The 17,458-nt window shown below is 38.0% G+C and overlaps 1 protein-coding gene across 2 annotated transcripts in view; it reads right to left on the bottom strand.

Annotated features, from left to right (window-relative positions):
• The window catches only part of VGLL4 (vestigial like family member 4), a 90,642-nt gene that overhangs the window by 45,356 nt on the left and 27,828 nt on the right, over positions 1 to 17,458 (bottom strand). Inside the window, exon 1 of one of the 2 annotated variants that reach the window (XM_084292982.1) lies at positions 1,254 to 1,532. The exons of the other annotated variant lie outside the window; for it this stretch is intronic. Within the exon in view, the coding sequence (XP_084149108.1) occupies positions 1,254 to 1,335 (82 nt within the window). The 5' untranslated portion in view covers positions 1,336 to 1,532. Of the gene's footprint in view, positions 1 to 1,253; positions 1,533 to 17,458 lie in introns of those variants that run through there. 2 annotated transcript variants of the gene reach the window in all.

Below are 17,458 nucleotides of genomic sequence, written 5' to 3'. Positions count from 1 at the left end.
AAAGAAAGGAAGGAAAAGAATGAAACAGATATGTACAGTTCTCTACACTTCTCACAGGAAGGAAATGTGGCCATTCTGATTTAATGGTAAAAAAAGACGGTATTTTCCAAAGTGAGGTTCAGCTCCCTGCCTTATTTCTTATTTCTTTTTCTAAACGTAGGAATAGCTCCTATTCCTATGTGTACTACTTATTGTTTCTCCCCTGACAACTACAGCAAGTTTATTTTCCAAATGAACATGGAAAATGTTCCTGCTGAATCAGAAAAAAGATTTCTGCAAGGCTTGTGTGTGGCTACAGCAAAAACAGTTCTACTGCCAAGCCGAATTAGCTCAGTGGTGCCTTTCTTTCCAGTCAAAGCCAAGCCATAACCACTTCTTCAAACTGCACGTAGATAAAACTCCACTAAGATTAAGAAACTGATTTTACCCTATTACCTCAGGCAACTTCAAAACAAGACTATTAATGCTTACAAAATGAAGAGCAAATGCCAACCTACATTAGCCGAAGAAGACATAAGTAAGACTCAGAGTCCAGCAAAGAGAAAAAAAAAATTACGTTTTCCAGCTAGTTGTGTAATTCTTTCCACAGGGGACTGGAGCGTGGGGTGGTTCTTGGGAAAGGAGGGGTGTGCACGGTGGAGGAGGGGGAGGCATCGCGCAGCCAGGGCTTTCTCTGAGCTGTGCAGGAAATGAGAAGTCAAACAATGGGCCGCTCTGTGCTCCGTACGCTGCGCCTCGGCAAGCCCCATGGCTGCGCACTGAGGCTCCTCATTGTTCGGCACCTCGCTGCTGCACTGACACGAAATGAGTCCAAGGCGCACTGTCTAAAAGCGTCTCTCACGTCTAAAAGTGGCAGTGTCCGACTGCGAGGTTGGATCACAAGGAGAAATATGAATTAATACTTGCACCCATGTTACAAACCATTTCCTTCACAGCAGCAGAAATTACCAACAAAAACTCTACCTGGCAGTCACAAAAGCAACACGGTCCTTTAAACTAATCTAATATTAGCTTTAAGAAAAAGAAAGAAAAAAGAAAGAAAGAACACTAGAAATATTCTTTGTAAAACAAACAAACCAGAAAAATTATATGGAAAAAAAAAATCCTTCCTTAAACAGAGCCTTAGCAACAAGACAGACTGCACGGTATCTTACAACCAACAGCACCGATCTCCTTTCAGGAGGCACATTTCATGCTTAGAAACAACAGAAAACACACCCGACAAGAGACGCTTTGTGAAATGAAAGCATTACCTTCATAGCACAGAATGCCAATATTGTTGTTCATCTTGTCCAAGTATTGGTAGTTCAACAGGTCCATCTTCATAAATAGCATTTATCGGGCTAGCAAAAAAGACCAGCTTGTTTGCTTTCGCCCAGGTTCAGGGAGAAGTAAGCCAGGCAAATGGTGCCGAGTAAGCTCCCGGCTCCCTAAACTTCACTAGCACAAGGCCCAGCCTTCAGCTAATCAAAACAAAGTATATTAAAGGAAAGTTGGAGGGATTAAAACACACACGCTCCCTTCCAAACTTCTGCAAACTACAAGTATATTGTGTCCTTCAGTACAAAGAAGACTGTCTGAAAACTTTTCAAGTCTTTTTCCAAATTAAAAAAAAAGAGGGGTGGGGGGAGGGGGGAAGAAAGAAAACAGAAACAAGGGAAATTTCCTAGGACAAAGACACACTAGTTCTCCTCACAGCCCGCTGCAAGTTAACTGCACTGACATGCAGGCTATGCTTGGTATGACTCGTATGTAAACCAGCTTCCTCTCTCTATCAGGCGGGGAGGACTGAGCATGCTCAGTGAATCCCTGGAGCTCTTCAAATGTCAGGGATATTTTCTGCACAAGATCAGGCTCTAAATGCACTAAGTGTTTGAAAGAAAGCGAAGGAGGAGGTGGAGAGCCTGCACAGAAGGGGCCTGTACAGAAGGGGCCATGTCGGAGCGGCTCCTGACAGGAAGCAGCGCTGCTGCAAGCCGTGCGGGGCGCGCGGCGCTGGAGCCCGGGGAGCAGAGGCCTCAGCGCTGGCAGGGGCCCGGCGGGCTGCTCAGCAACACAACTGCGTTAAATCAACCCTGCAAAAGGCATTGTTCCTCTTAAACCTTTACTCAGTTTCCCAGCACGGCCTCGGACAGGGCCCGGTATTGCTGCAGTGAAAATAACGCCATTTGCCAGGGGCAGAAGAGAACAGCTGCCCTGTTACGATACAGACAGACAACTGCAGCTACGGGACCGAGACCCAGCGGGTGTACCTGTCTGCACACACACCCTGCCATGATTCAGTCACACCGTTACGTGTGATTACTATAAGGAGTATTACCAGTTAAAATTCTCTGTTCTGGATTTTCGACAATTGCCACAGCTCCACTTTACATGACACAAATATTGGAGATTTTTACAGCAGTTGCTGTCATCCCAGGATGTGGTCTGCCCTTCTGCAGCTCAAACCTCGATCATAAAGGCTCCAGCCGCTTCTACAGATGTGTGTGACTCATCAGGAGAGGGCAGGACATCTGTACGTAAGCATGTGCTAACCTAATGGGCATCAGCCTGCACTTCCTGTGGCTGATCAACACCTGAAGTCTGATCTGACAGAAAAAAGAGAAGTGAATATTGAGGAAGTTTGGTCTAAGACGAACAACAACAACAAAAAAACTAACGGAGTCCTACTCTTACTGCGGCCTCTCTCTCCTCTTTGGCTTGGACCATAATTCTTCCCTGCCTTGCTGGGAAAGAGAATTTTATTGGTACACAAAGGAGCATGCACTCACTGAGAAACAATAACACACTTTCATTTCCACCTTAGGAATTTCTCCACTTTGTTAGACAAGGGGAAGATAGTACTTTACAGAAGCATTCATGGAATGACATTTTGTCAAAGCATGTTGAAAACTGCTGCTTTAAAATGTTCTGGATATTTCAATGAGACTAGGTAATTTAGATAAAGTTACTACTAATAAAAAGGAGTAAGAAATTTACCTCCAAGGAAGATTCTCCAGACCCCAAATAAAGTTTATTCTCCCTTCAAAACTAAGTAGTAGTCATGTGCATTACTTATATGCTTCATTTGGAAGATAATGTCCACTGAACAACAATGAATTTAATACAGCACGAAACAAACTACCTGAAAGGAACCATTACCAGGAAAATGAAGGCCTAGAAGTCTTTTATTCATTATTTACATGCAAAAAGGGCCCTCTCCTTACCAGAAGCATTATTAATCTTTAAGACTTTAATATAGTACGAAGACTTAATGGTTAAATGACAATATATTTCTCAGATAGTATCTAATAATAAGTGTGGTGTTTTTGTTTGTTTTGTTTTGCCTCACAGGATTCATCACTGCTAAAGTTGCAATCACTCATCTCCAGACTAAAATAGTACCTTCTAGAAAGAAATATTTTTAATAGCAAGAAGAAAATTATGATTTTCAAGCATGGGGACCAGAAGTTTTAAGTAGCAGATCATGTTGTCCATAAGCAAAATTCAAAGCTGCTACACATCAATTTTATAGATTAAAACAACCACTTAATAAAAGCATCAAGAAAAGTGTTGCCTTTTATAGTGCAAACCGAGATTAAAAATCCATACCTAGAACTTAACAAAAAGAGGCAAGTTCCTTTAGCATGAAATGCAGGCTTTTTTATGTAGATATGCCAAAGCTTTCAGGGAAAATATTTGTAATATGTGAAGTTTTTAATAAACAGAGCACCCCTGAATTTACATTACTACAACACATTTTATGGATCCTTAGGAGGGATAAGAAGAGGCAAGCATTGAATTTTTCCAGTTTAAAATACTTAATTTTTTACAAGAAGTGCAGGTGATGAGGAAGAAAAAAAGTACTATTCTAAACTTTAGAGTAGTGGTCTACACAACAGGGCTTGCAAATAATGTGTTAGCTATACAAGGACATTATAGCTCCACGTCCAATATAAATTCCCCTCTACATGCAAAGATACATTTTTCTTCTAGTTGTTTGGAAAAGAAGTATTGGGTATTGTCTACAAATCACTCATTCTTCAGTATTGTTGTCCACACAATAATTAAGAAGTTGTCCTCATTAGACCAGTAGTCACAGCTCTGCTGGTTTTTACACAATAGTTATCATTTTATTATATGAATGACTTCAGTACACAAAATGAAATGTTACAGAATGGACCTAGATGCTACATGTTAAATAATAACAACCTGTTTCCTGGAAGCTTTACCAATACCTAAATTAAAATATCAATACCGAAAGCAGAGGAATGCCTGGTTAAAGAATAGAAAAGTAAAATTATCAATATTAATAAAAATTATCAACACATCTCAAGCATTCCAAAGCCCAAATCCACTCATACGAAATGAGTTTTCTTTGAAAGAAAACTTTCAAAAGCTCAACAACGAGAAGACATTAACTTTTAAATAGTCATAGGTTTTCTGTAAAGTACTCAGTCTGCTCTTGAAAGCACAGAATTACCAACTGCTTCATCCAAACTGCTGGTCATCAAACTCTTCACCAGTTTGAGATACCTTCCACTGAACTGAAAACAATCGCTACATCAGCAGATTCTATGCAATATACATAGAAAAACAAGCTGTTAACATCACCCCAGGACCTTTGTTAGTTCTTACCTGTTCTTCTGTACATTGATGGTTGCAGTTATATGCTGTACTATCTCTGTTTTATATTAGCTAGAGTACTTCCCATAGCATTACACACACTTTTCTTTTGTAAGGCAGATAAATACCCAAATCTATATATAAAATGTTTAATACACTGGAACTTTTGACACAACAGCATCCCCTAGAGGTAACTGAAAATCCACATCTTTCTGAATCGCTCTGGACTTCACATCAAAGTCCATTAAATTTGAATCTAATTAGCACACTTAGCAGATGAGGTAGTTCAACTTCTTAGTGATCTTTGGATTCACTTTAATAGGAAAAGCAAATTCAGTCTTCACAGAAGAATGTCTTATTGAAGTATTCTGAGACAAGGAAAGCAAAACAAAACAAAAAAGCAGTTCTAAGAAGTAGGCAAATCACCATTGTCAAAACCAGGGGACCATATGCATACTTAGACAGGTAGTGCCTACATTAAGGAAGAAGTCAAACTTGGAGTTTGACAAGATTTTTGTGTTGCTTTTCTACAATTCTCATAATAAAAAAATAACAAATCTGTCCCTCTTAGACAATACAGTGGTATGTCTTCAAAAGTTGTGTGAAGCAAATGGTACAGTGGCCTCAACATCTACAGTCCATATGCTTTCTCTTGACTAGCTTACGTCTAGTCAGATGGACCAATGCACTTTAGTAGCTGAAGCACATCAGGAGCACTCTTGGTGAACCTCCTTCAGCTTCTTCTCATCTGAACAGAATCTGATTTATGGCCAAGACCACCCTGTGACAATGAAAGGAGGGCAGTTAGGAGATGCACTGTGGAAGCAAACACCTGACTCAGTAAGAACACTGGTGCCAATATACCCAGTGCAACTAGCCAAAAGCTGATGAGCAGAACAGAGTATTTTTCAGATTTAAAAAAATCTTGACGAACTTGTCTTTTCAAAGAGTTACAGTGCACATTACAAATGTTGTATGTTACTGTATCAATTACTAGTTCCTAAATGCTGGTGGAACTCTTCCACTATAAAAACAAACCTGGCTTATTTGAGCAATAATAGGAATTTAATTTAAAAAATAAATCCTTATACTTGTGTGTTGTTTATCTGAATTTCTGTAGGAAATAACGGAAAAAAAAAATCCTGGATATATTAAATCTGTAACACTGGATTTGACAGGAAGAATTTACATGATTCTTACAGCTCTTAAACATATAGTGACTGCTTCATATAGCACTGCTTCAGAGCAAACTGTTTCAAATAAGCTGCCACGAAGCATTCTTTTCTACCTTCTCTCTGATGTCCTTAAGCCTGTCCAGTCCTCCTACCTCTGTCCTCGCCTCACGTTTTCATACTCTCCCCCAGAGTGAGTACTTTTCTCTCACAGAATCATAGAACGGCTCAGGTAGGAAGGGACCTCAAAGATCATCTAGTTCCAGCCCCCTGCCATAGGCAGGGATGCCACCTACTAGATCAGGTTGGCCAAGGCCCCTTCCAACCTGGTCTTGAACACCTCCAAGGATGGGTCATCTCAGTCCTGCTGCCTTAGGCAGTAGCACCGAAGGGTCTGCAAAAATGGAATTGGCACAGTTCTACTAGTTTGGTCCACACTCCACACCATACACCATCTTTCAGTGGGAAGATGTATGGCACTGGCTGAGAATCAACACTGTAGAAGAAATATCTGCAATCCACTCACTTGGATGTGACTCAAATTTCATTCTTGATGATCATCAGCACAGAGGAGCTATTTCAACAGTGATCAATTTTGCAACTAAGAAAAAATACAGTCTTTATAGAGGTGTAATACACCAATGTCAAACACCTTAGAATATTACCCCATATAACTCCCATTCCTGAACAGACAGAAATATGTTACAGCTCTTGAGGTCCGGCAGGCGTTTATGATCCATGATCTAGCTGATACATCAATATCCTTAATGAAAGAGGCAGAGGAGTACTTCAGATACAGGTTTTACCTTTTACTACTTCAACCAAAAAAAGAGCAAATTTTAGCTAGCAGCTGCTAGGTGGCGATGTGCCTGAAGGAAAAATACTGCTTGTCCTTTTCCTGATACTCAACTGCAAAGTTGCTGTACTTACCACCTACTTTATTTTTAAAAAGAAAAATCAGTTAGAATACATTTCACAGAAAAAAAAAAAATAAATAAAAATAAATAAATATATAAAAACTTCTCATTTGAGCAAGATGATTTGCTTTTAAATACACTCAGATATGATAAGGAAATATAGTTAACGTGTGAAACACTCAGGAAATTCAGAGATACATTATAAGGAAAACGATGTTTAATGTTTCCCACAAATGGCCATCTCCTACCCTAGACTAAACTCACCCCACTATTGTACCATTGACCTAAGTAAAGAAAAAGTTAGAGGACAGAAGACAGGGGGGTAAACATAGGCAGATGACAACAACATTTTTTAGTGAACAGTGAGTAGGAGGAACACGCAAAACACACATTCTACACATCTTTCTAAAACTAAATAGCTGTTCCACAACTGTGGAAAACTGCAGGGCAGTGGAGGCAGTGAGCCAGGTGATCACTTCCGTGTTCCACAAGGTGAAATACAAAGGAGAAGAGCATTCATTAGCATATGATTTTTCTTGACTCAATTCTTTGACTGTTTGCTGAAACAGAACAGCAGGCAATGGAGATCGGTTTTACCAAAATTATTATTCGTTTCATGGTAATACCTTGCAATTTAAAACTTATTGGTGTTTTTCTCTTTTTATTCTCTTAAGCCAGGTTAAAAACAGTTTAAAAATGCAGCTACAATCTGTAACAAATAAATCTTGTTTATCTGGGTTGAAAAATTGTTATTTGCTGATTAAAATCTTGATATTCTTTCTCGTTATTTGCATACTACTTTGAATTTCTGAAGGGTTGATGATAATCAGAAACATAATTTATCTTGAGCTACAAGAATCTCATACACCATCATGGCCTCCAGATGCACACAGTGAAGTGTTAAGTTCACCATGTTCTAAAAGCTAAAATATAAAGTCATAAGGAGAAAAAATAAATAAATAAATAAACAAGAAGAAAACCTGAAAAGAGTGCATTAAAGAAAACAGCTAGTCAGCTTGATGTGAACAGCTCATGCATCTAAAACACTTTTTACTTAGAAATGTTAGGAGCCAGACCACGTTTAGAGGCTAGATTTCAAAATTACTGTGCGTAGCCCTCATCTTTGGGAAGAAGCAAATCCAGTTTCCAGAAACCACTAATTACAGGGTTTAGAATAAAGCAAAGGGCTCTATGATTGCTAAAGTCTTTGAAAAGATTTCCCCTTTATTGCTAGCTTGGCGAGACATCAGATATACTCACAGGGCCTAACTCGACTTACATGTCAATGTATGTAAATCTACTTAAGTGTGTGGAGTTGACCTTGTTTGCACAAAGACTGAATGAATATATTATAGGCAGCACAGGTAACAATCTTATAAATTAGATTAAAAAATGAATTCCAATGCTATCTTACAGACGACCATGTAGCACGATCAGCTATAACTTTTGTCACAGAAGAAATTAATTTTGTCTTTTGAACATCAAAAGAATTACTTATCCTTGACATTTGGATGAAAATGTTAATAAGCATTTATTACAGGATCCAACTATATAACTTGCAAGGTATTACTTCATTAAGTGAAAAAGACATTTCATTCAAATTTTAAGACTATTATGTTCCAATTGAGGGTCTTGTTCTCTACAATTAAAAAAGTATTTGATCTTAATAAATCATTCTACCATCTACCCTCCAAACAAACAAACAAACAAGCAAACAGTCCAAAATTAATAAAAAAAAAAAATTACACTCATTTATCCCAAAATGTAGTGTTCTCAAAAACAAACCAGCCACCCAGGGAACAGTGCCTTTTCTCAAGATGCTGGTGATCTGTTGTCCTCTGCATCAAGCAAAAGAAACCAAGAAATAAGAAGCACCACATACTAGCTATCAGTGCTGCACTTATATTATTTAAAGTAGTAATACAAGGAAGAATACATTTTAATATGTTTGTGTACAACACACACATCCATATCCATGTGTATAGTATTATATATCATACATGTAGAATGTCAAAAAAAAAAATCTTCATTCCTCTAGCTACTAGGGAGAATGCCCATGTTGTCCAAAAGTACAACTTCACAGGACTCAGAAGTAAAAAAATAACGCTCCCAACAACCCTTTTTTATGAGAAGACCTTTCAGAAATAGTCAGCCCTCCCTGTTCCAAAATATTTTTATAAGTTTCAAAGGTTCATGGTGTCAGAACCTTTTCAAGCACTGACAATGAATGATGTGGCATTTACGAGGAAGCTGAAAAAAAGTTTTTTCCAATGGATCAAAATTATCATTTCCAGTCCTCCAGGTACACAAGATGAGACATTTTCCCTTCCAGAAAGTCCAATTTCAGTCTCAAAATCAGATGTAGATATTGCTGAAAACTCTCTATTTTCCAGTGGAGAAACAGCTAGCTTTTCTGACTTGGCTTTTACTTTCCCCCTCACCTCTAAAAAAATGGCAACAAGAGGTTTTAAATAAAGTTTTTCACATTTTAAACAAAAGATACTTGTTTTTATTATTTGTTATTAATTTCCAGATTTCTGACAAAACAGCAAAGTATTGGGAATTTACATGCATCTCTTATTGTGTCCTCTCTGCACAGCTGACACCAGCCCCATCACACAGGGGTCACAACTACCACTCACCAGCTTAATAGGAGAGACTATAGTACAGCAGGGAAAGTAACAACAGGAGGCTTCCAAACTGCAATGCTAAAAATTGTGTTTTAAAACCAAACGTTAGCATTTGATTTACCACAAAGAAGTCCAAATTTCCCTTTGATGAATCCTGCCCACGGCAAAAATTTTACTCAACAGTCTGTGGGACTACAGACAAATGCTGATGTAATTTGAGAGTGAAGACTATCAGAGCACAAAGCTTTGACTTGGTTTTGTCACTTGCTTGTCTTCAATCCAGTTGTCAAGGAAAACATGCATTGTACAGCCATATGTCCTGCCACTCTCCTTACCCCAAATTTGGGAATGGTGGGCAAGTGTCAATGATACTTCAAAGAGAGCTATAAGCCCTCAAAGATAACCGTGCTCCTGTCCTTCCTGTGAAAACAGTGGCAGGGAGAGAAGACTGACCACAGTTATGTCACCACTCTGGGAAAAGCCACAACTCAACTGTTGTCCCTTCTGGAGCGTTGGCAGGAAGAAGCAAGCTAGCCCTGACTATGGAGGAGGGAAAACAGAGGTAGGGAATAAAGGATAAAAACTACCAAATTTGTAACAGCAAATACGGGCACATGTCAGGTAACCTTGTGCAGGACCTGGTCAGTGTTTGCCTGTCAGCACACTGAGGTGTCACTGATAGATGCAAAGCTGAAACTAATACTTTATGCTAATTCCAGTTCCCTTCAAAAAAAGTGCTTTTAAACTATAAAAACCCTCTTTACCTTTTCACTACACCATAGGTTTATGTTTCAGTGACATTACTTCATCCTCTTCGCACAAAACTCATCCCCAGGAACCCCTTCACTTCCTGAAATTCAGCACTTCCCAAACAAGAAAAATATTCCCAGACATCCACAAAATTTCCTCAGCCTTTTAAAGCGTTTCCCATCTTAACATCCCTTCTCACTTGTCTCACAACTTCTCTCTCTTTCTTTCCAACTATCCCAAACACCCTTTCAGGACGCATTCTCCAACTGCCCTGAATTCCCCCCACACTTTCTCCCTGCACTAAGCAGCTCCTTATCTCTTCAACTTCTGCTTACCAATCATCCCAGAGCTTTCTGTCATCTCTCACACCACATTTTTGCAGCCCTTCTAAACCCAAGTGTAATACTCTATATCAGACCCTGAAGTTCACTGATTTCTCACCTCTATAGCAGCAATGGCTGCTGCGCTTCTCTAGCTCTGGGTGCCACCAATCCTGGAGTAACAGGCCTGAGCACACAATACTAAAAGATGTATCATCCCCAAAATGAAACGAAATGGCAGATCTCACTTTCAGCTTTATACCAACTTATACCACTCTGACTTGGTCATTTGCCTCTCGATGTTCCATTTCCTTTCTCTGAGCCACAGCTATAGGAACAGAGACTCAGTATACACAGTATTTTAACCTGGTAATACAACAAAGTACTGAAGTGTGAGAAAAAGGCAGAGTCATTCTGGTATAAAGGAATCTACATACATACTCCTTCGAGGGTTTTACTCTCAGAGGGTAAAAACAACATACTTTTGTAACAGGACTGGTGGCTAGAGCATGAGGTCCTAACAGTCCCAGCATATTCTTCTGATAGACTCCACTGTGGAGAAAATTCCCCTTGAGATAGATCCCAACTCCCATGCAAGAAAAAAAAAAAAAAAAAAAACAGCTGTAGAAGGTGAGCTGAGGGTAGCAGAGACTTACTGTCAGCTAAGCCAATCCAGCTCTGGCACATTTCTCGCTCAATAGACTGAGTATCACAATGTACACTTTTGGTTTTGGTATCAGGAATCCAAAATTGCTTCCTATTATTACTGCTGCTATTCAATTCACTCAGCTCTCACCCATTAGGCTGCTGGTGTGTAGGTCACTCCTGTTATCTGCTATGGTCAACTAAACCTGTCTTTATACAGCTTATCCTACAGAAATAAGCCCAGTGTACCCTCTCAGGGATTTAAAAAACACAGGCACAAACCGTGCTTATCAAAAATTTGTGTTGACATGTACCTTGAGGGCCAGGTGAAAAAAAAAAAAAAAAAAAAAAAAAAAAGGAGAGAAAAATAATAAGGCAGCTCCAGGTCAAGAGCACATAAAAATACAATATACCACTTCAGCATGAACAGTGTTACACAGAGAGCAAACTTGCTTCACTTTTGTTAAAAGCTCAACTTGTGAATGTGAGAGTCAAAACCACTAGCCTAATGCAGACTGACATCTACAAAAATATAATGAGAAGTTGCATGAATCTGAGTTGCTTTTAAAATGCTGCCTAAATATATCTAGATTGACATAATACAGGTCATCAGTCTGGGCTGACTACACTTTAGACAGACTTGGTACAAAGCATTCATTGTATATACTGAATCTCCCCTGGCCAGAGAAGTTTGTAATACCTGAATGTTATCGTTCTCTTTCCTTTTTATGCATATTACTCATATAAAAGATGATGCATTTCTGAAACAAGCCTTTTCTTTCAGAGATGCAGAATATTAAATTTATTAACATCGCAGTGCAGTTTGCATGTGCAAAGGTCATTAGTGTAACTTGAAATTAAATAACTGTATAGGCAAAAGCTAGCCTATCACTAATTTAACCCCACATTTTTCACACGTGGCCTATAAATCAGAAGATTATATATAAATATTGCATTCTTGAAGTTTATGTTGATTAGGACTAGTACCAGTGGCCTCCTTATTTTCCATAAAGCAATGAATAGATTGCACTAAGACAACAGTATACATCTTGAATGAAAATATTATCTTAGTGCAACCGTATTTATACTAATAGAACAGGCACTTATCTCAGGTCTCCACTCAGAAACTTAAGGAAAAAAAGAAACTTTAAAAAATACCAAGGAAACAATTGCAGTTAGCACTTGGCAGAAGATTCATCTCTGTAGCATACAAAACAAATTCATTTTTTTTTCAAATTATATCACGCCAACCCTAAATGAGGAAAGTCATACAACTGATGCTGCCATACTGAAAACCTTATCAGCAAAATTTAACTAAGAATATGAATGTGTTAATTAAAAGCTAGGTAATCACCATATGCTAGTGCAGAACTGGAATTGTCCAGATATCCACTGCACAGAATTTATTTTGCTCTGCCCTTTCACAGACCTAGAATTTGGCAGGACAGAAAGAACATTGTACTTAACTCTTCAGTTTAGCCTTCCACCCACAACATAAAATTATGGCTCACGCTTACTATATCAAATTCCATTTGGGGACATGGTTAGAAACAAAAACAATCTGACCCCATTGTGAAATAAGGCAGTAGAAAATTACTAAGCTTTACGACGAGGCTAAACTATTGCTAACCATATTTCAGCAGAAATACCCTGTTAGTATGACACCACTCAATGTAGCAAGCATACGTATGGATACAATATGCAAATTAATTTACTATACAAAGTACTATTTGCCTACCAATGATTTTTTGAAAAAGGAAACACAAAATCATAGAATATCCCATTTTGTAAGGGACCCACAAGAATCATCAACTCCAGCTCCTGGCTCCACATAGGACTACCTAAAAATTAAGCCATACGTCTCGAAGCATTCTCCAAACACTTCTTGAACTCTGGCAGGCTCAGTGCAATGACCATTACCGTGGGGAGCCTGTCCCAGTGCCTGACCACCCTCTCAGTGAAGAGCCTTTTCCTAAAATCCAAGCTGAACCTGAGTATTCTTTTTATCAACTTATTTGGAGGTTGCCAATAATATAATTCTCCAACTAACTTAAGAATATCATTTACTTATCCTTAAATAACAAGAAGAAAACCATTAGAACTGATTAGTACATGTAGAAGGAGAACAGGAGTCTTTTCTATAAGTGATTCTTCTGAGACAAGATAGGGAACCCCATTTAAGTGAAGTTACTGCACTTTCAGCATAGACTACACTTTCAATTATTCACAAATACATTTTTTTGGAGCAAAATGGTAGGGCAAAAACTTAATTACATAAGTCATATTATTGCCAAAAATTCTGGGCTTGCTGCTTCCAGAAGTTAGAGAAATTTAACTGTCACATGAAAGCAATTGCTCTGGCTGGGGAAGAACAACTAAATAAGGAGTCGTATCATTGGTCTGAATTACCAATTTGTTGAAACAATGACAAATGAAGAGATAAATAGACATAACGTGTACTAAGAAAAGCATTTAGACTATGCATGAAAGCATGCTTTATATCCCCCAAATTAAAAGCTCTCAATTTACAACCTTAATATTCAGCATAACTGAGTTTATGTCAGCCTTGGTAATCAGTCTAGAAGCCAGACTCCAACACACGCGAGCCGCCCTGACTAAACTGCTCTACGAAGTACATGGCCCTGAAATGCATGTGCACATACCTGAGCTACGTCTGGTTTTGCTGGTAGTCTTAGCTGTGCAGGTTTTCTTCGTGTTTGTTTTTAAAGGTAGAACTGGTATAAAGGTTATAAAACATAAATAAAAAAAGCCGAAAATCCTGACCTAAAGGTGTTCTGTCCTTTCCACTGTATGTCTTAAGAAGCTGTTTTCAGGATAAATACTGTTATATGCATTTTTTTACTGTGGAGAAATGTTTAAAGAGTATTACCATGATTGAAAAATCCAACACTCTCAAGTTAAAAAATGACAGAAAAATGATTTTGGGGGGTAATCCTGATTTGCCATCCTTACAGTTTTATTGTATAATCATATTTGATTACCTCACAGGCTACTATATTCCCACAGGACCTCACCTCATTTTGTGTAAAGAAAGATTTACTGGCTCTGGTCCTGAATAATGATTGAATTGAATCATATCAAAGAGGTGTTGTAAAGATTAATTAAAGGTTTATGAAGCTTTGTGACAGTACAGTGGTAAGTGTCATACAAAATTCCTACAAGGAATTGAATAATCCTGCCTGTCGAGCCTTGTTTGAATAGAGGGCAGAAAATGAAGTTTTGGCTCCACACGAAGCAATGAGGAAAAAAAAAATTAGATAGTTCTCTCAGTAAGCACTGTGCCTCTGAGACTAACGCCTTGTGTAAAAAATACCTTATGATGAGGAATGCTCTATAACATACAATTTTAACATAGAAGCTGACATTAAGCACCAACTTCAAAACATCTTTCCAACACAGTATTCAAGTATATATTATTTTCCTCACAGGGCAAGTGAAAAAAAAAAAAAAGAACAACCCTGCAGCTACTCCACAATACTAGCCACCAGAAGAACTAACAGGGAGGCTGAAATACTTCTATCTGCCAAAAAGGCAAAATGCTTACCAGCCTCTTTTGTATTGTCCCTTTTCCAACTGCTCATATTGCCCTCTTTCTCATACCTGACCTCCTATACCCGTCTCAGTGCCCTCCTGCAGCTAGTCCTATTATCTGAGTCTCAGACTCCCATGTTCATTCCCAATACCCTTTTACTAGTACCTACTTGTTCCAAACTCTTGCCCAACCAGTCCCAATTCCCATATTCTCCTGCCAAAATCCATTCTTGCTTTCCAAACCACGCCTTCCTCCTCAGACACCTCACCTCAGCCTGCTCACCCCTGAGCCTTCAGCATGGGAGGCATCATCCCAAGCAGCAGCTCCCTCTTGGGCACCGCCAGACCTGCGACTGGACAAACGCTGCCAGTTCTCACTCTGCCTTGCACATCAGCAGCCCCACTCATCATAAGAAGTACAATATCCATCATAGGCAGAAACATTCACATTTTTAGGGGCAACCAACTTCAAGTTTCTTGTTACCTTAAACAGATTTTTACATGGTAGTAGGAAGTATGTGTGTGACACAAAGGTCAGACTTCAACACCTCCTCCAGAACAGAAGATCACCAGAATGAATGTTCTTCTAAACACACTGAAAATAGTGCATTATTTCCTTTCTGAGCTTTGCTTTTGAAAATTGGTAACTCATTCTAAAGTTACAAAAAAAAAATGGTCATTTTGTGTGCGTTTTTTTTTTTTTTTTTTTTTTAAACAAACACACATAAAAGGTCAGGAGAAAAAACACCACCCTATTTAGACCTTTATCATGAAAAATCACATCCAAGGCTGTTAAAATACAATTTAGTATTAGAATATTAATCAAGAATAGGATTTTAAGAAGCCTCTTGTCACTAGAAAAAAAAGCATGAAAACAATCAGTGCTACCTATTCCAGCTATGTATACACACAAGTAGTAATTTCTACAAAAAAAATAAAAAAAAAAAATAAACCCAACAAACATTAAATCATTAAAACAGAACTGAAGGAAAATACATTTTCCCATGCATGCTATTGACTGAATTACAATTAAAAAAAATAAAAATATAAGCAATATTCAGCTTAGCTAGAGAGAGTAGACCTATTTTCTTTCTTTCTTTTTTTTTTTTCTTAATTATTTCATTTTATTTATCACATTATGTAGATTACTAAATCACTTCATGTTCTCAAGAGTATTAAAAATTATGCTTTGGACAATGCCACTCACTGATATAAAAAATAGTAGATTACATTACTGTTATTATATACTGTATTATATAATTAAAAAAAAAAAAAGTCAACTTATTATTCTTTTCCATTTTTTGATTTAAATATCCATAAATCAAATCCTCCATTAAATGACGGTTAGATCCTTTATCAAAGAAAGCAGAGTAAATACTGCCACCAAAATTAATCCTACAGGCTATAGAGGAAGAGGATTAGTGAAACAATTCACTGCATCTCTTGTAAGTCAGAAAGTATTTGTCACACCAGGTAATAAAACACTGTGATGCCTATGCACACATTACAGCCTACAAAGTACAACGACAACTATTTGCAATTAAGAGAGAAATGCAAAAAAAACAGTAAATACAGTCACCATTTCCCAGCGTTTTACCCAAGTCTTTCCTGTACTAGTCATTTTGGTTGTGGATTTAAACATCTAAATGGTGAAATTGTGTCTAGGAAAAAAAAAAAAAAAGTAATCCAAATAAATAAATAAAGATATCAGTACACAAAGACAAACTGCATTTCAGCTTTCCCCTGCTCAGCTGCATAACCAGCCCAAGCTTCAACTCCCGACACGTTTTCATTGGCTTGTATGTTGCTCTGCCAAAACTCATTGACAGCATGCACTTACCAAACAGCCTCTAGGGCAGGGCGAGAGAGCTTCTCTACAGCTGGGGAAAGCAGTTAAACCGTTCTCCTCTGTGGTGATATCACACACTCTTGTCCACACTTGCAGTCACATGAAATGCAAATCACAAGATATGTGGATGAATAACTAACAATTTAAACCCACGGCACTGGAGTTGAAGAAGGATAGGGCCCAGAACAGAAAGCATTTCCAAGTATTTCATATATGTCTTCAGAAAAATTAAATATAGCAGAGAGATGACAGCACTGGGGTCAAAGAGAACAAAATCCTGATGTGCCTGGAACAGTATTCATGTTTCACATTTCCAACTACGATCACAGACTGCGTAAAAAAATGAAATAAGAAGACTCCAGTTCTGACAAACTAGAACCCAGCAGTGACCTTGCCCCCTTTTCCCCCATGTTCTTTATGTTGCAACTCCATAATGTTGCAAAGTTTTGCAAGACTTATGTTTTTCTTAAAGCTCCATTTCTCCCAAGGGCATCTGAAGAAATTACACATAATTTATTTTACCTTTTAAGCTTTTAATTCTAAAGGATAAACAAAGAATCTGGTAAATTATAGCTCAAAGTGAGTCCAAAAGCTCAAAACTAGAAAGCAGTGAAGACTTATTAATTGAATAATTTTGAAGGCTGATCCTGAAATGCTAAAATGTTTGGGTTTGGCAGAGCACAAAACTTTAAAAACAACATAGATGGATAAATACTCTTAAAAGGTTTTTTTTCTTACAGGTCTCATTCATCAAATACACTTAATCCTTTCAATACTCTCTTCTGTCTCAGGGCGAGTTTGCTATCATAAGCTTTCTCTGAAGTCAGATATTCAGGAAACTCATAACACAAAATTGAAGAAATTATCATTTTGGAGATATTTACAATAGACATCTTGAGAGGAAATTTTCCAGTTACTTTCCACAAAAAGAATGCAACTAAACCAAACTGAAGCCACGTGATCAATGTTTTTATTAAAACACATTTATTAAAGAGACTTAATTTTCTAACATCTAATA

This window comes from Netta rufina (assembly GCF_964035555.1).
Source record: "Netta rufina genome assembly, chromosome: 10".
NCBI lineage: Eukaryota > Metazoa > Chordata > Aves > Anseriformes > Anatidae > Netta > Netta rufina.
Note: the sequence above shows the minus strand (reverse complement) of the source record. Positions and strands in the feature narration are given on the sequence as shown.